We start from the raw sequence: 19,658 nt of genomic DNA on the forward strand, positions 1-19,658 counted from the left end.
GTACTTTACCTAAGAGCTATTTTATTTTATGGGTCCTTTCACTGATTTTTCATAATTTTCGAATGACAAATGTAAATGTATAAGACTTGTACTACAATTAAATTCTAAAAACATTGGGTGGATTTTGTCCCACTGTCAAGTAAACCATCACAGAAAGTAGATAGTAGGAAATAAGTTTCTTTCGACACTTCTTCCTATCAAGTTTCAAACATCTCCCTGTACTAACCTACTTAAAATATGTATCTGTGCAGCATAATCGTGACGTTGATTACCGTGGGATTAATAGTTTATTGGAAAAACAAGAGGTAGCGCTACATAATATAGAATTCTCTGATTTTGTTAACGGAAGAAGATATACCAGTTTTACGGATCGTGTTTTCATATTAAAACTAAACACCTACGGTTTAATACAACACACAACAGATTTATGTGTTGATGGAGACAATTACGATTTTAAGCGGTATTTTTGTTTTCCTGTGTTAAGTGTATTTAAAATAATAATTTGACGTTTTTAAAATTTCGCTTCAGATGATCGTACCTCGTTTTTTGGACATGTAGAGAAAGTACAGAATAACATAAGTCAAGTCATACATGAAAAAACTTGTTACACGAAAAAATTAAAGTACTATTGTTTTTTTTAATTTTAACTTTATATTCCAGGAAATCAATATTAAAAACTAGAAACTGGTGCGCAACTGTACTACTGTACAAAATCGTAAGCACAACACGAAATTATATATCATTTTTATTTTTTATCATACCGAACAAAATAAAATAATATTTTCATGTTTTGTAAGAGTAAAAACTCTTAAACTTTAATGAAAATTGTCAAAAATAAAATGATAAAGTTTGAACAGAGAAAATGTTACAGAAGTTTGTCTTTTTACTTCACGTTTTTACCACGGAATTGATTTATAAGTTTTAACCCTTTCGCTTGTTCTTTATTGAGATTTAAAACTTTTATCTAAATAACATAAAAAGTATAATTTATTTTACCATTTTCATTTTGTAAAATAAGCTACGTTTTAAAGTACTATAGTAAACATAAAAGTAGTTAATGGAATCTAAATTATTTAACAAGGCTATATATATAAAGTCAGGGTTTTCGTTTGGAGCCGTTGTTGTTTAAAAATATATAATCTCGATATTTATCATATGAAGTTTTAAGATAAATCACTAGAGGCCTCTGTGTTCGTTTTCTTTTTCCTATTTTTTCGTGGATTTATTTATACCTTTACACTATGCCTTGTCCAGAACAAACCAGGATTACCGCACATGGTTTATCGAGGGCGAAGGGTTCGTTCTGAACTGTAACTGTCAAACTGGAACTTCTAGAATTAGAGAATGTTGTTGCGAATACGGCGTATCTTAAGGCGCGGGAACGTGAGTTTGAGTTTTATTATTATTTTCAACTTAGTACATACGTACTGTATATAGAACGATTTAACCAGATATATGAAATGTCTAGACAGGCGGAGTTTGTGTAATTCACCACTGGATGTCGCACTACTTTTATTATCTGTGTAAAATATAACCATGAATAATATTTAGTTTTTAGTTAAGTGTTGTTTCGAAACGAAACTAACTGGTCAGGGTTAAAAGTTGTTTATTTATTTACAAAATCAAACATAGCTTAAGTTTATTGCTTTTCCTTTTTGTAATAAAACTTTAAATATGTATATATTATTATAGGTGAATTAGGCTAAAGCAACATCAATATTATGCATGTGCGAATTAATTAATCACCAAATTGTGTCATATTCTTAAATGGGCTTTTAAAGCTTTGTAACACGAATAATGTGTGAATGCAGCGTAATCAAAGTCAAACCAACAATGTTAAAATAAACAGTGGCGGCGCCAGGGGGTCAAGCCTCCTTCAGCCCCCCAATATTGTTACCTACATATATTCATAAAATATGGAAAACACAATCGTCATTGTTGCTTAACAATTAACATCAAAGAGACACAGATCTGTAGAACTCAACGTCTTCATTAAGATGAAAGATAGTTAGCCTGACAGTGACCTTACTTTTACTCAGACTGTATTAACTTCACATGATATAATTCGTTTCTGCTATGTAAACTATGTTTTTATGTTATATTTCTTTTGATTTGTAGCTTTACTCTTAGTGGTATATTAAATGTTTAATCTAAACTAATCTTGATTTTCTTTGTTATTATGTATTACCTTGGGTGGAATTTAGGTGAGCTTCCTCTTTTACATATACGCATATTTTCATAAACAGATTATTTCTAATTTGTAATAATGAATTATTCATTAAAGTATGAGTTTCCAATGAAAACTGCATTGAAAACGCAGTTCAAATAGCACACCTTTCTGAAATGTACCTTGGTATTTACATTATTATAATTTACCATCTATACTTCATATTGATGGCATTTTGGGAAGCCCCTCAGCCTCCCCCCAACGAAAATATCCTGGCGCCGCCGCTGAAAATAAATGTACCGAGCAACAAGTTAACTTTAGAATTATCCCACCAAATATTAAATATTCACTTTGGTCATCACTTTACAATGGCAGTAGAATTTTTGTTTAATTAATTTAAATTTAAATACCCAATTTAACACAACTACTACGGCCTTTGTCAAGTACAAATCATAAGTTTGAAACATTGTAACAATGGAAAGTAAAGTCAAGAGGAACTTGTATGGTAAAGAATGTAGAATTTAAAAATATAATAAACCTACTGCTGGTGCATTTTCACAAGTGTAATTAGTTATAATCATGCTTCGTCAGTTTGTAAAATTAAAAGACGATTACATCATAATGAAGATTGAAACTATTTTTATAAGAAGAAAGAAAAAACAAAGATGTTAAAATACTTGAAGAGGTGTACCTGGATCTTTATTATGGTAGGTTTATGGAATTTGGTTAGTAAGGCCGCAGCAATTTTTCTTTAATGTTACCAGTATTCACGTTAAAAAGCATGTGCTTGTTGGTTTGTACTGTGTTGTGTACGTTTGATGGAATCTTTTATTTCTGTGTTTAAGTTTTCTTTATTTTAAATAAAAGTTTTTTTGTTTGTTTCTTTGTTTTGGAATTTCGCACAAAGCTACTCGAGGGCTATCTGTGCTAGCCGTCCCTAATTTAGCAATGTACGAGGGCTGTTCAAAAAATACGCGGACTGTTTGAATTGCGCGGCTCCAGTTGGTTCCAGGGGAATCCGCTTGGTGTCGCTAGGTTCGCACAGATCAGCTGATTACGACGCCATTTCTCGATTGCAGATATCTTCATTTGTGTATTAGCTACGCGGTTTTAAGTGAAGTGCGATTTTTTCGTTTGGCGGATTTCAGAATGAATGACCTGAAGGAGCAACGACTTGCTGTGAAATTTTGTGTTAAACTTGGAAAATCTGCGACTGAAACTTTTGCTATGCTTAACACAGCTTACGGTGATGTTGCTATGAAGCGTACGGCATGTTTCAAGTAACATGAACGTTTTGAGGATGGTCGACAGTCCATTGAAGATGATGAGCGTCCTGGACGTTCTTCCACGTCAACTGACGACCCACACGTCGACAAAATCAACATCCTGGTGCGGGCAAATCGACGTCTGACTGTCAGGGAGCTTGCTGAAGAGTGTGGGATATCAGTTGGATCTTGTTACGAGATTTTGACCGAAAAATTAAAGATGCACTGCGTTGCTGCGAAATTCAGCCCTCAAAACTCGTGAGTTTTTGGCCAAACACTCGATCACTGTTCTTCCCCACCCCCCTACTCACCTGACCTTGCTCCTTATGATTTTTCTTGTTCCCCAAACTCAAAAGACCCTTGAAAGGAAGAAGATTTGAGACGATTCCCGAGATTAAGGCAAATGCGACGAAGGAGCTGGAGGACATTACAAAAGAAGCGTACCAGGACTGTTTCAACAAGTGGAAACACCGTTGGGATAAGTGTGTGCGTTGAGGAGGAGAGTACTTTGAAGGAGTTCCAGACCTGTAACTTCTAAATAAAGTACATTTTGTTTTATGACGTCAGTCCGCGTATTTTTTGAACAGCCCTCGTAAGACTAGAGGGAAGGCAGCTAGTCATCACCACCCACCGCCAACACTTGGGCTACTATTTACCAACTAATAGTGTGATTGACCGTCACATAATACGCCCCCACGGCTGGGAGGACGAGCATGTTTAGCGCGACGCGGGCGCGAACCCGCGACCCTCGGATTACGAGTCGCACGCCTTACGCGCTTGGCCATGCCAGGCCAAATAAAAGTTAGATAGTATTGTTGCATTATAATTTCTGAATGCTCCCTGTTTGGGTGAGTTGCAGCGATACCTTTACTGTTATTTGTTTAGTTCTTATCCTTGTGCCGAAAATAAATGTGGTAAGAAATTGTTTGGTTGATCCATGATTAAAGTTTTAACTAAAATTTTTTGTCATTTGACAAACTAAATTGATGGGAAATTTACTTATCTGAGTAAAATATGTAGCTTGTTAGGCCTGTAATTTATTCATCAGTGATGTTTCTAGTGCGTAAGGGTAAGCTATTAGGCCTTGAAGCGTAACTAATTTATGGTGTTTTGAACGAATAGATTTGTTTTTTTGTTTGTTTTTTTAATTTCGCACAAAGCTACTCGAGGGCTATCTGTGCTAGCCGTCCCTAATTTAGCAGTGTAAGACTAGAGGGAAGGCAGCTAGTCATCACCACCCGCCGCCAACTCTTGGGCTATTCTGTTACCAACGAATAGTGGGATTGACCGTCACATTATAACGCCCCCACGGCTGAAAGGGCGAGCATGTTTGGCGCGATGGGGATGCGAACCCGCGACCCTCAGATTACGAGTCGCACGCCTTAACGCACTTGGCCATGCCGGGCCTTGAACAAATAGAAAAAGTTTTTCTTTGTTTTTTATCGTTACTGTGGGCCTCGTGCTAAAATGGCATAGTGTTAACATTTGAAAAGTTAAATTGAATAATTGTTTCTATCTTTTACACGAAATCTATGTTTTTATATATGGAGTTTGTTTTGAATTTCGCGCAAAGCTACTCGAGGGCTATCTGCGCTATCCGTCCCTAACTTAGCAGTGCAAGGCTAGAGGGAAGGCAGCTAGTCATCACCACCCACCGCCAAGTCTTGGGCTACTTTTTTACCAACGAATAGTGGGATTGACCGTCATATTATAACGCCCCCACGGCTGAAATGGCGAGCATGTTTGGTGCGACCGGGATTCGAACCCGCGACCCTTGAATTACGAGTCGAACGCCTTAACATGCTTGGCCATGACGGTCCCATGTGGTGTTTGTTTTTCGTCACTAGATTTAAAAACCACACACACATAAACTGCGTCAACTCATCTAAGCCAGAATATTGGTGTGAGTAAAAAAGTGTCTATGGTGTGTTGTTGTATGAGAAAAGAGTTAGTGATGAGACAGATAGAGGGTTTACTGTGATTAGCCCGTGTATCTGTAGAGAATATGATTCTCTGTATTTGGATCTAGTATTTTTGGAAGGTGAAGAAACTGAATAGAAGTTTCTAGTTTTCTCTCAGTTCTTATGTTAGGGTCAGATGAGTAGACTGCCAGAATGTTAATTTAAGGATTCCTGGTTCGAGTCCTGTTGCAGCAAATTCGCTCTTTACACTTGTGAGTGTGATGTACGATTGAGTCACACAATTCGATTACAGTGTTCCAGTAACTAGCGCTGGATAGTATTGACTAGCTAGCTACTTTCCCTCTAATCTGTCAGATCGTAGTTTGGTAAGACTAAGGCAGGAGCTTTTTGTAAAATTCTGAAATAAATTTGACTATATAAACTATGTACAGAGGGCACACTACGTTATAAGAATGTATAGACTTTCGTTGACACCTTGGATTATGATAAACGATTTAAACATGTATCTTTGTCCAGCGAACTCCTTTCGCAGTCTTGGAGGTAGATGGCCAGTGCTGGATGACCTGGAATACGAACTTATTTACATGGCCGCTAAAACATGCCTGGAAAGTCATCTGAAGGTAATGACGGTCTAAGACAGGGGTGGGCATCTCCATGGCTACTGGAAACATGTGACCAGCTCAAGTTTAGTAATAAACTTTTTTCATCATTTATTTTTTATCGCAAATTTGGTAATCAGCAACTGCACTGCCTCAGATCATCGCTAATGTCGCGCACTTCATCACTGCCATAGATTTCGCCCATTTTGTAACGTCAGTCTGGTTTATATATTTGTTATTGAGTTGTGTTGTTTTGCATGCGCTTGCAAACATATTTGATTGTGAAAATTTCAAGTGTTTAAATATATTTCGTTTTTAATCCCATGATATAAATAAGTGGATAATTCGAAAACGAAAGAATCCAGATGATGGTGAACACTCAGAAAATAAAGACAAAGTAATTGATTCTGTCATTACTGCAGAAAAGAGAATGTCACGTGACTGTAAAAATGTGAAACGAGAATTTAATGAAAGTTGGGAGTTGAAATTTATAGTGATTGAAGTGAATAATAAACCAATGTGTCTTTTGTGGAACAAAGTTTTTAGGAATAGTAAAATATACAACCTTAAGCTACACTTTAACAATTTTTAAAACGAATTTGATTGAAAATTTCCAACTGATATCAAAAATCGTATGAATGAAATTAGCCATCTAAAAGCACAACTTCATGAACAAAAGGGAGGCCTAAAAAGATTTTTATCATCAATAGAATTAGTTACATTATCTAGCTATAAAGTAACTTGGATTCTAGCTAAAAAAAAAAGAAATTATTTTCTGATGCTGAACTAGTAAAATAAATGTTGATTGTGGTCACTGAAACTCTGTTGGTGAATTATGATTCAAAAATAAAAGATGATATTCTTCAAAAGGTAAATAATTTACAATTAAGTCGAAGAACAATTGTCAGCAGAATGTTAGAGTTAGTAAAGACATAGAAAATCAGTTGCTTGAACAACTAAAAGACTGTTTGTATTTTTCTTTTGGGTTCCATATGTAACTTCAGATTTTCAAGTGAGGAAAGAAATGTTTGGCCTTTGTGGATTACGAGATCGAACATGTGGAAAAATCATCATTAAAAATTTCTTGAAATGTCAAAAAATTTCAATCTGGATTTTAAAAAACTGGTTTTAGTCACAACAGACGCTGCTTCCTTTGTGACTGGGGCAAAATTAGAATGTTTCTCTTTTGAAGTAGCATTTAATTGAAAATAATGTGAAGTCCACGCTGCCATCTTTCCATTGCATTTTGCATCAGGAAAATGTATGTGCTCAGATGTCTAAAAGTGATGAATTGAAAAATTTGATAGACATTGTTGTAAATATTGTGAATTATATTAGAAGTGGAAGCTCTCTCATCTATCGACAGTTTGTTGAGTCTTTGAAGAAAGCAGTGATTGTACTTTTGATGATTTTACTAATTTTTCAAATGTAAGATGGTTAAGTAAAGGAAAAGTCTTGGAACGATTTACTTCCTTATTTCTTCAAATAAAAGAGTATCTTGTTGAAAAAGGTGAGATTGAAAATTTCCCTGAAATTGAAACTTTGTCATGGCAGTGTGATTTACACTTTCTGTGTGACATGATGGCTCACTTGAATAATTTGAATGCAAAGCTTCAGAGAAGAGGTAAAATAATAAGCGAACAATCACAGTATATTCATGAATTTCAGTTAAAGGTAAACCTCCTTGCGGAACAAATACAAAATAATGATTTGACACATTTTGTAAAGTTGAATAGTTTTCGAAAAAATAATAAGGACAATGATTTCTCTGATGCTAAAGATGATCTCTGTTTAAAATGGATAAAAAATTTGAATTACAATATTAATTAACGGTGTCCGTGTTATGAGGTTACCTATTTGTGTTGGTGAATGTCATTACAATATTAATTAACGGTCCCCGTGTTATGAGGTTACCCATTTGTGTTGGTGAATGTCATTACAATATTAATTAACGGTTCCCGTGTTATGAGGTTACCTATTTGTGTTGGTGAATGTCATTACAATATTAATTAACGGTCCCCGTGTTATGAGGTTACCTATTTGTGTTGGTGAATGTCATTACAATATTAATTAACGGTCCCCGTGTTATGAGGTTACCTATTTGTGTTAATGAATTATTTACTTTTTTTTGTCGATTAAGTTTTTTATGTCAACTGTTTGTAGTTAATACCTAACTAATGAAAGTGCAAATAATTCTATGGAACTATAAAAGAAATGTTTTATTTGCACCAAGTGTATGTGTAGATAGTGCAGGGACATTGCCCTGAAAGGGGCCTGAGTAAGTGCGAGTTACTCTGGTCCTGGTATACCATATATAAATACACTTGACAGTTGTAAAACTAAAATTTGAAGGAAGAAGGAAGAGGTTAATGAAACCTGACCCCCCTGGGTAAACATCAATACCCAAATACCACACACAGAGAGTAAGAGAGATGACCCTCGTGTAGCTTTACGTGAAATTTAATCCAGTTTGTTGAGTTCTATTTACGTAAGTTACTGATAGGTATATCAATACCCAAATACCCACACAGAGAGAGAAAGAGAGAATGAATTGACAGGAAGGAGGGAGGGATAATGGAAGAAAGACCATCGTCTTTCCGGAAACCCATTCCGGAATAAGATTTGTTATCTGAGTAAACACTTGTCCTGTGACAACATCAAAAGTTATGTTTTATCCTGTCTTTTGCAAGACCTTGCTCTTTAATATATACATCAGAGCTTATTTTCACGCATCACCTACTTTGAAAGTCGTTTTGTTTTGTTTTTAACCCTAATTCAATTCAGTCTCTTGTTAGACTGTAGATAACGACGTACGTGTTTCAGTGCTTGAATAAAAGTTCTTTTATTCAGTGTGACCGTATGTGATACTGCAAACTTGAAGTTCAGTGTTGCTAAAATAACAAAATCTGGTTTAGCAGCGACGAATTACGGAATTTTTTTATGTTTAATTATTTGTTTCTTAGCGCGTTAACCAGGTGTAATACTTTTGTTTCTTTGTTTTTTTCAATTTCGCACAAAGCTACTCGAGGGGTATCTGTGCTAGCCGTCCCTCCTTTAGTAGTGTAAGACTAAAGGGAAGGCAGCTAGTTATCACCACCCACCGCCAACTTTTGAGCTACTCTTTTACCAACGAATAGTGGGATTGACCGTCACATTATAACGCTCCCACGCCTGAAAGGGCGAGCATGTTTAGCGCGACGGGGATGCGAACACGCGACCCTCAGATTACGAGTCGCACGTCTTAACACCCTTGGCCATGCCGGGCCCGTACTTTTGTTATTCGAGTAGTTTAGTCAAAGATTGTAACAAAGACTGTTAATGAATTATAGTTGTGGGTGTTGGGAAATATAGAACATGATATAAAGAAAGCGTGATCTGCTTTAAACATGCATCTAAGAACTCAGGAAGAAAAGCAAAGAAAAAAATATGTAATATTACGCCAACCACGTTACATATGCCATATTCAATGTCGACGAGGCCTTTCGCGTAATACCAGGACTCAACAGATCGTCTGGGATATAACGGGTACAATATGAGATATAACAGGTACAAGTAGTGACATAGGTTCTCTTTTATACTCTTAATTTCATGAGCAAAACTCATATAGTGAAGTAAAATTATTACTAATTTATCTAAGTCATTTGAATATTCAAATTACTTTCACACATATTAATTAGTGGTTTCCGCACAGCCTTTAAGACTTTCACGGTACAGTACCTCTATTGTTCTCAAATTATACGTTCGAATGAAACACAAATTGTCGGGTGATTAAATATTGTTTAAAGGAAGATCCAAACAGTAGATTTAAACTTGTATTTTAAAAGTCAAAACAAAAAAGGCTTCATAAAGGGGAAAGTTTATTTATAGTATTGTTGAGTAAGTCCAATGACTGCGTCGGTTGTATGAGGCTTTAACGAACCCAAATAATGTATATTTAGAATATTCACGTCAGTGAGATACAACAGAAATGTTATTTGAAAGAAATTGCTCTCTTTAGTTTAGTACATTAACTAACGTTTATTTTGGCTATGGTCCACTTTGAAGTTGTCCAACCAATACTTGGATTGTTGGAAAGCCCGAAAATAAACCTCGAGCGTCATATACAAAGAAAACCTTAAGTAAATAACCCGATTTAATGAAGTCACAACGGCTTCTCCGAGTCTATCACGTTGTAAACACGAGAGTACACTTCCAAGAATGACGTTATGTTCCATAGCTTACGAGCCAGTACTGGATGGAGTTAGCGTCACCTTACATAAGAGTTTAAGTTTTAAAAATGCTGGTGAGTTTTTGATAACTTGTTTGTTATAGTCCCTCCATCACAGTAGGTTATAAGGCTAAAAATCTCCTTTAAGGTAACTGTATAATTCCACACTTGGCCTGTTACATGTCTGGAATAAAAAAGTGTAATTACAGAAAGACCACTTTTTCCATGACGTCATCGATTTATGTGTCAAGAGGCAAAGAAGTTAAACGGTTCAGAGCTAATGGCTCAGTGAAACTTTAAACATTCACAGAGTATCGAACTTTCAGAAGACTTTTATTCAATTCTTTCACGCCCCTCGTGGCACAGCGGGATATTTGCAGATTTACAGCGCTAGAAACTAAGTTTCGATAACTGTGATGAGCAGAATACAGATAGTCCATTGTGCAGCTTTGTGCTTGTTTACAAACAGTTTTGTTACGAATACTTTCGAATTTAACAGTTTATTTAGATAATTTTTGATTGAATTTGTAATTATTGGAGTCTGTTGGAGATGCTTAAGGGACGTTCAATTCGTAACCTGCTGGTCGCGAGTTCGAATTCCTCTCCCACTAAATATGCTCACCCTTTTGGCCGTGGGGGCGTTATAATACAGTGGTATTTTTTCCACTATTTGTTGGTGAAACAGTAGCCCAATAGTTGACGGTGGGTGGTGATGACTAACTGCCTTTCATTGCTAAGTTAAGTACCAAAGACGCGCTAGAAGACTGATGGGCAAATCCCACTATTCAGTTTGGCAACAATAATACCAGCAGATAGCTTTTGTGTTGGTTTGCGTGAAATTCAAACTCAATCAAACTTGAAGGGCGTTGTTAATTACCACCTGTTTAGGGTGACGTTGCGAGCTGCTGGTGCTGATGAAACTTCCACTTATAGCGACTTTCAAGTAAAACTTCTCTCGAATAATAATGGATTAAAGATTTAGTTGCTACCACGAGACATCGAGCGGTTTTTTTATTTCTCAAGTCATAATTGTTCGTCGTATTTCAAACATCAAACAGGCTGACAAAAAAAAAAAAGGTTGGAAACTAGATTTCATGGTAGGGCTTGGTATGTAGGTTGTCAATATACCCTTACATACGTTAATACAAGGTCGTAATACCGCTATATATACATTAGAACCAGATGAGCAATGGGTGTCTGGAAACTTATCACTTCTGTAGAAAGAGAAAGAGGTCTTAGAGCTTGAGACGCGTGACTTCTGGAGAGACAAGTCATGGTGTGCGCATGTCTGGAGACAACTTCTGAAGAGACATGTCATGGTGTATGTCTTAAGGCATGACTTCTGGAGAGCCAGTTCCTACTGTAAGCATGACTAGAGGTGTAATTTCTGGAGAGACAAGTCATAGTATGATCGATGATTTGCAGTTTGGTTTTAAAAAACACTAGAGTCGAGTTCGATCTAGTTGTTAGCGTGCCAGACTTTGTTGAATAATTCTATGTTTGCGTCCCTTTACCGCAAAAAACTCGCTGTGCAGTTAAGTACCAAAGACGCGCTAGAAGACTGATGGGCAAATCCCACTATTCAGTTTGGCAACAATAATACAAGAGTTGGGGCAGGTTTTGCAAACTCAACACTCTACAGTGTACGCGGAATAATTTTTCTTTCCGCTACAAAACATGTTTGCTAGAAGTGTATAGTATTTTAAAATACTTGCACCTTTTTCGATTAAGTAATATTTACAAGAAAAAGACCTTCTGAGAAGGCTCGTGGGAAATAAGTTAAAGGTTTAGAAATTGTTCATTTTAATTTAATAGAAATAAAGAAATATACCCATTAACAACGTTGACAGGAGGTCAGTGAACTTTAATGTATGAAAAATGTGATTTCGTCTCGAAAATTGTCCATGCTTAACATAAACTGTTTAAGGAACGTTTTTTAATTGAATTTATAATCTCGGAAATTTCGATAGGAAAATAAACTGAACTGTTACTGAGTTGTTGATGTTAGCTTTGAAACATTTTAATAGAAGAGTGGATTTATTCGACTGATAACATTCTACAAGTCTCTAAATTTAGTTTGTTTTGCGTAAACAAAAGTATCGTAAACTTCTGCTTAATTATATTCCGTAAAAATGTAAAGTCTGCAGTAATGTTATATCTGACTACGTTGTTGTATATTTTTGATTAAATAATTTATTATATATTCTTTTATTTCCGTGTTCTAGGTGGTGCTGACAATAATAAAGGAAAAAGCAAAAAGTGGAGAAAACTTTTACAGTTTCCTCACATTTCATTATGTTTAGATTTAAAGAATCAAATAGGTAAGCGTCTGTTTTTAAGACATAATATTCTGTTATTAAAGTATAATTGAAACAAATATTATGTTTTTTGTGTGCGTGTTTGTTTTTGTGACGGTGAAAAAATGACCGATTAACCTAAACTGTTTATGCACACACACACAAAATAAATATTGAAAGTGTTTCACATCAGTATCGTTATATATGTAGGCCTAACTATTCCATTGAACCATAAAACAAAAACTGATTGAGGTCAGTGGGTTAGTTGACGGTTTAGTCAGCTTTTACAACCCATCATTACAAGTGACATATATTTCTTTTCTTTACAAATTACAGTTTAGTTAAGCACTATTTGTTTATATTTTAAATATGGTTACAAGTTTTATGTTACGGTTTTAACTTGTTTTTTGTTGGTATGTTTCTATAACTACACCATCAACCTACTGGCCTTCACATTAGAATAAGTGTATTGTTGAAGCATTATTTTAATATTTTCCCGTAACGATGTTGATTGCTATTCAAGACAAAAATCAATTTAAAATTCAAGTTGCAAGAGCAGAAAAGCTGTTTCCACGAAACTTGAAATCAACATTTATAGTTATCAATTAGTAATAAATCAGTCACAAGATGGAGATTTCTTAGATTTCACCATCTTTCTATAAGAATTCTTTGTTATTGTTATTGTACAGGTATATTAGTTTTGGAAAACTTTGTGTTATCACCTAAATACAGTTTTTTTTCTTTGAAATATATTATTTTAGGAATCAATAAATACAGATATATTGCTGCTACTTTCAAACATAAGTCCTGACCATTTGGTCCTTATTATGAAGAAATTGTGAATTTCCTCTGTTAAACTCCGTTGTAGTGGTTGTCGCCACTGCTGTCTGCCATAAATCAATCACATTGTTAGAAAAACAAATCTGTCATGGCTGGAGCCTAGCCAAGTCTCGAACTTCTATCCTCTCATCTCATTTCCGTGGAATACAACACTAATAGACTGGACATTTTTATTCTGTCTTCTTATGGGGTTCTGTAGAAAATAAATTATTTGTTGCACATGATTAATCACAATAATTATTTGATTTGAATTTTGTAGTGCAGATTAGATTACTTGGATTTGTTTTACAAATTTTTTAAAGTAAAAAATGTGTTGAAGTTTGTTTTTTTTTCTTTTGTAGATAATTGTTACAGTTTCATTGTTGAAGAACAACCCATTGGTAATCTTCTCTTCAGGCAGTTTTGCCTAACCAGAGATAATTACAATAAGTGTAATGATTTTCTCGATGCTGTGGTAAGTCCTCTTTAGTTCTTTGAGAAATTGAATGTAAAAAAACAAACCTTTTTATTTGTATCTTAACCACACATGAAGTTATTTGAGAGAAAGAGTCAAACAGACATTTTTGTGTAACATCAGAAACTTTCCTGTATATGATCAGACTGTTATGTAAATACCAAATGATTGTTAGAATCATACAATCTCTGTTTCTCTTTCTTAACTAGCAATTAAGTCACTTGATTGTTTGTGCTATAATAACACTAATTATTATAGAAATGTAGAAGAGAGATTGTAGGTTTTATACAATTTGTGTACATTATGATAGGAAAGCATAAATCTAAAAACTCAAAACAGAAATAAAAACTATATATCTTGAATATTTTCTGAGATTAATCAGGATATAGGGTTTTATATCTGTAAAGACTTAACATACATATATATATATTTTAAAGTAACATAAGTTATCTTGTTTACAACAAGACTGAAGGTGTTATACCCTAATAGTAACAGAAATGATTATATAGCAACAATGCTCATGTATTATTATATGATTGGAAGAAAAACTTGTAGTTTTATTTAAATGATTATCGCATGTGCTTTAAGTCTTGCAAATAAATTTCAAAAATGTCTGGTTTTTTAGCTACTTGTTACAACAATAACTTGTATAATCATCTATAATTGGAGATAGTTTTTAAGACTGTCTGTTGATTATCTGATGAAAAACATTGAAAATTTACTTGTTTTTTTGCAGAAAAAGTATGAAGTTACATTAGATGATCAGCGAGGGCTCGTTGCTGGAAAGCTGTTTGATAAATACATCGCAAAAGATGTATGTATGTATGTGTGTGTGTGTCTGTGAGTATAGTACTGTGCTGAGCTGATAACAGAAATTATTTAGACTTGTACATGGTTTAATGGTCAGAGTAAAGTATGTTTTGGGAAAGATTAAAATTGTACAAAATTTATTGTTTTTCATGATTTATTTCACATCTTTAGACTTTGGTTTCTGATTGTTTTATTATTTTCTATAAATATTTATTAATATATTCAGTTAGTTGTTTTTTCTGTGAATGGTGAGTTATTTTGAAAATGTAAAACTTAAGTTAGATCAGTTTATTTAGATTATGTAGTTTAATACTAAATTATAAATAATAAACTAGGCTTACATTTGTTTGTCCTGTTGCTATAGTGTATAGTAGGTCTGTTTATTACATCATTTTGAAAGATGTAATGGAGATGTTAGTCCAGGGTGTACTTAAGTAAAACACATTATTTCTTTGTCTTCAAAATAAATTATTATATTAAATTGTTAATTTTCTCTTTATATTAAAAGCCCAATTCTCACTTAAGCTTGATGTGAAAAGAAAAAAAAAACATAGTAATAACAAATAAAGTTGAAGTTAATGAATAGCTAAATAACAAATACAGAAGTAGGTTGTTGCTTGCTAGCTGGTGGAATAAAATTAGAGAAAGTGTCACCCTCTAGTGTTTGAACTATATACTCACAAATGTGTCTCAAGCTCCTTTAGCTTGTAACCATAACAACAGGAGTGAATAACTTGTTATCCAGTTCTCTAAAATTCAAGTTCTTGAAATGTTTATTTTTAACACAAGTTAAATTGATATTTGTTAAAAGCAATTTGGTGTATCCTTCTCTAATTAGTTGTTGGAAGCTTTAAACAGAGTTCTCATATCTTTCATTGGGTGCTATTTATGTGATGACTTGAAAACACTGTACATTTGTTTTATTAATAAATTCCAAAGCATTTCAACACAATGAAGTTTTATTTGAAAGCCAAAGACATAAAATATTAAAATGTCTTTGGAGAAAGTTAACAATGTGAGAAAACTCGATCGTAAGGAGCATACAAATCAGTAGACCAAATGTGACTTTAAAAGTGTAAGTTTTTTATGGGCTTAGTTCAGAAGTTGAGGTATTAACTGGAAAAAAAACAAAAACTGAAGTAATTCTCTGGTACAGTGATAGCAATGCCTTTATTATTTCAGTCTAAAGATTACGTGGAAGTATTGGAGGAAGAAGTAATAGAATCATGTAAAGACAAGATTAATTTTGCCAGCAAAGATCTGTTTCTAGAATGTACAAGGTAGGGTTGAATTATATATGTGATGAAGTTGCTCTCTGTTCACTTTTCATAACTCTAATGTTTTTAAACTAAAGAGGTCTCTGCTCATTTTGTTCTGTATTTATCCATCAAATTATGTCAACCTTCCCTCATAACAATGATTTTTTTACTCTGTATAAAAGGCAATTTTATTTTCTAGAACTGTTAAACAATTCCTAGCAAGGGAGCCCTTTAAAGAATTCCAGAATAGCATGTACTATCATCGTTATCTTCAGTGGAAATGGCTAGAAAGGTGAGAAAATTATGAACATCTGTTTAGTTCTTAAAGTAGAATTGTTTTAGTGACATTCTTCAAAAGTTGCAGTTAAACAGGAAGGGTCATAAAGGTTATTTCTAACCAACAAATTATTGCATGTGTCAGAGGTCAGTTGAAGAAATCATTAATTTTGTCAATTTTAATACACATCTGTTAAATGAAATAACTAGTATTGATTAGTTCTTGTTGCAAAGTTCCTTATTAAAACTTACAGTTGAAAAATGTTTTCTATGGAAAACCAACAGTTTTTATATTGTTATCGAAGTTAATGTGGAATATTTTATCTATAAGTGTATGTGCATCATTGATGACTCTGAACAACAAAGGGTTTTGTGACATCGGAAATGACCAGACATAATCGTTATTGGTTCAGCTGTACATGTTCCATTTATTAGTCTCTTAAGTTGTTTTCATGATTTGTTTTTCAGCTGTCCAATTACAAGCAAAACATTTCGTATGTATCGTGTTTTGGGAAAGGGAGGTTTTGGAGAAGTCTGTGCCTGTCAAGTACGAGCAACGGGAAAAATGTATGCTTGTAAAATACTAGAGAAAAAAAGAATTAAGAAACGGAAAGGCGAGTCGATGGTTCTCACCGAGAAACAGATACTTCATAAGATCAATTCAAATTTTGTGGTGAGTAACACTAAATAGTGTTATTGAGTCACCCATGTTGAGTAACACCAAATAGTGTTATTGAGTCACCCATGTTGAGTAACACCAGATAGTGTTATTGAGTCACCCATGTTGAGTAACACTAAATAGTGTTATTAAGTCACCCATGTTGAGTAACACCAAATAGTGTTATTGAGTGACCCATGTTGAGTAACACCAAATAGTGTTATTGAGTGACCCATGTTGAGTAACACTAAATAGTGTTATTGAGTCACCCGCGTTGAGTAACACTAAATAGTGTTATTGAGTCACCCATGTTGAGTAACACTAAATAGTGTTATTGAGTCACTCATGTTGAATAACACCAAATAGTGTTATTGAGTCACCCATGTTGAATAACACTAAATAATGTTATTGATTCACCCATGTTGAGTAACACACTAAATAATCTTATTGACTTAATGATGTTTAGTAACACTAAATAATGTTATTGATTCACCCATGTTGAGTAACACTAAATAATGTTACTGACTCACTCATGGTGAGTAACACTAAATAATGTTACTGACTCACTCATGGTGAGTAACACACTAAATAATCTTATTGACTTAATGATGGTTAGTAACACTAAATAATGTTTTTGACTCAACAATTGTGGGTAACATTAAATAGTGTTATTGATTCACCCATGCTGAGTAACACTAAATAATGTTATTGATTCACCCATGGGGAGTAACAGTAAATAATGTTACTGACTCACTCATGGTTAGTAACACTAAATAATGTTATTGATTCACCATGCTAAGTAACACTAAATAATGTTATTGACTGAATGATGGTTAGTAACACTAAATAATGTTTTTGACTCAACGATTGTGGGTAACACTAAATAATGTTATTGATTCAACTGTGGTGAGTAACACTAATTAATGCTATTGATTCAAAGACGGCCAGTAACTCTAAATAATGTTATTGACTCATGGTGAGCAACAGTAAATAATGTTACTGACTCACTCATGGTTAGTAATACTAAATAATGTTATTGACTCACCCATGTGTTTTGGTGTTGATATCTGTGCTAAGCACAGCATAGCTCATGGTTTAACTTGGTGCTTAAGAACACAGAAGACAACTGTATTATCAGAATAACTGAAAATTAAATAAGATATTTGAAATAATATAAAAAAATATTAATTAGGACTTGATAAAAAGACAAGTTCAATTACTTTGCTTTCAATTCTCTTTACTCTCCAGTATGTCATAAGAAAAGACATAATACCGATGAAATAGTCGATAATAACACTTTAATATAATCAAATGTTTTTGTAGTTTTTTAATGTTAGAGTTAAAATTATATTTAGACCTATAAACCTTTAAACCTATATAGCTCATACATTGAGAATGGTGACTGACACAAAGCTATACAAAATAAAACGGACTTGTGGAGCAACATACTGATACAAGAGATCAAAGTAAATTGGTGTTAATGGAACAGGTTGCAGCTACAGTGAGTTTGTGAACAGTAGAAATGGAGGGCTACTTTTTATTATTATCTGTGAGATATCTGTACTGGGAATTTTTCTGTTGTTATTGCATGATTGAATCATCTTAAAATGTTGGCCACTTTCCCTTTATTTCTTTTCAGGTGAATTTGGCTTATGCATTTGAGACAAAGGAAGCTTTGTGTCTTGTACTGACACTGATGAATGGTGGAGACTTGAAGTTTCATATCTACAACATGGGTGGGAAGCGAGGTTTCAGTGTGGACAGAGCCCGTTTCTATGCTGCTGAAATAACTCTTGGATTAGAACATTTAAATAATCAAAACATTGTGTACAGGTAGATTTTCCACTTTATAAACGAGCAGTGACACACTTGGAATAACTGTTATAAGTGTATTGATTGTTGTTTTCATTTAATAATCCATTCTACAGTGGGAAGGAGATAAATATTGGAAGTATCCCCTAAGAGGATTACATGAAATCTTCTTGGGTGAGTTCTTCCCATAGGGAATTTAATAAATTACACAAGCCTGTGATGGTATTACTTGAAATCTCCTCAGGTGAGTTTCTTCCCAAGGGACATTTAGTAAATTACACAAGTCTGCAGTGGTTTTATTTTCTTGAAATGTTTACATGTTCTACTCTAGTTTCTATATGCCAGTCTGAAAATGATATACATTTTTGTCCATTAAATGAAAAAACATCTTATGTACCTTTATATAACTGAATCATTCATATTGAAATGTGGTCGCATTTTATTATGGTTAAAATGTTGACATTTTTACATATTTCTCTAGACCAATCGTGGTATGGAGACTTATCGGTCATTTTAGAATAACAAATGTAATAATAGAAAATGTTCATGGTGTTAAATGAAATAATAATTTGATCTAAGTAACAGCTTTTTTCTTCCTGATTTGCAAAAAAGTCCTAATGTGATAGAAGAAAACTATTATTATTTTTGAAATCTGTGTAACTAGATTATGGAAAATCAGTTATTGAAACCAGAACAACATTTAAGAAGTTTAAATTTGTAGGTCTGTGTAATCTTTCTAATAATGTGAACATTATTTGTAACATTAATTATATGAATGGATTTTTTCCATTAACTAATAAAGTAATTATTTCTTCAAAGTTGTTAGCTATCCAGCACAGTTTACAAGTGCTATGATGATGATTGTGTTAATTTCAAGTTAAAAATTTAGAATATGTAGCCATATCAGATGTAACTTAATTACAGAGATTATAAGTATCTCTTCATCATAATAACTTAGCATGATGAAGAGATACTTCATAAGTTCATAAATAACTTAGTACTGGTGGTGTTGATAGTTAATATTATAAAACAATATGTATAGTACTGGTGGTGTTGATAGTTAATATTATAAAACAATATGTATAGTACTGG

General features: G+C 33.8%; 1 protein-coding gene across 5 annotated transcripts in view; it reads left to right on the forward strand.

Annotated features, from left to right (window-relative positions):
- The first annotated feature begins 1,231 nt into the window (after positions 1-1,231).
- Positions 1,232-19,658, forward strand: part of LOC143257326 (G protein-coupled receptor kinase 2-like) — a 36,158-nt gene continuing 17,731 nt past the window's right edge. The window contains exons 1-9 of one of the 5 annotated variants that reach the window (XM_076515825.1): positions 1,232-1,383; positions 5,871-6,043; positions 12,386-12,481; positions 13,639-13,751; positions 14,488-14,565; positions 15,744-15,841; positions 16,020-16,112; positions 16,565-16,769; positions 18,394-18,587. In XM_076515825.1, the coding sequence (XP_076371940.1) occupies positions 5,953-6,043; positions 12,386-12,481; positions 13,639-13,751; positions 14,488-14,565; positions 15,744-15,841; positions 16,020-16,112; positions 16,565-16,769; positions 18,394-18,587 (968 nt within the window). In that variant the 5' untranslated portion in view covers positions 1,232-1,383; positions 5,871-5,952. Of the gene's footprint in view, positions 1,384-5,870; positions 6,044-7,934; positions 11,523-12,385; positions 12,482-13,638; positions 13,752-14,487; positions 14,592-15,743; positions 15,842-16,019; positions 16,113-16,564; positions 16,770-18,393; positions 18,588-19,658 lie in introns of those variants that run through there. The other 4 variants (XM_076515829.1, XM_076515828.1, XM_076515827.1 and 1 more) reach the window with 4 other exon arrangements.

Source organism: Tachypleus tridentatus, chromosome 7 (assembly GCF_004210375.1).
Source record: "Tachypleus tridentatus isolate NWPU-2018 chromosome 7, ASM421037v1, whole genome shotgun sequence".
Classification (NCBI taxonomy): domain Eukaryota; kingdom Metazoa; phylum Arthropoda; class Merostomata; order Xiphosura; family Limulidae; genus Tachypleus; species Tachypleus tridentatus.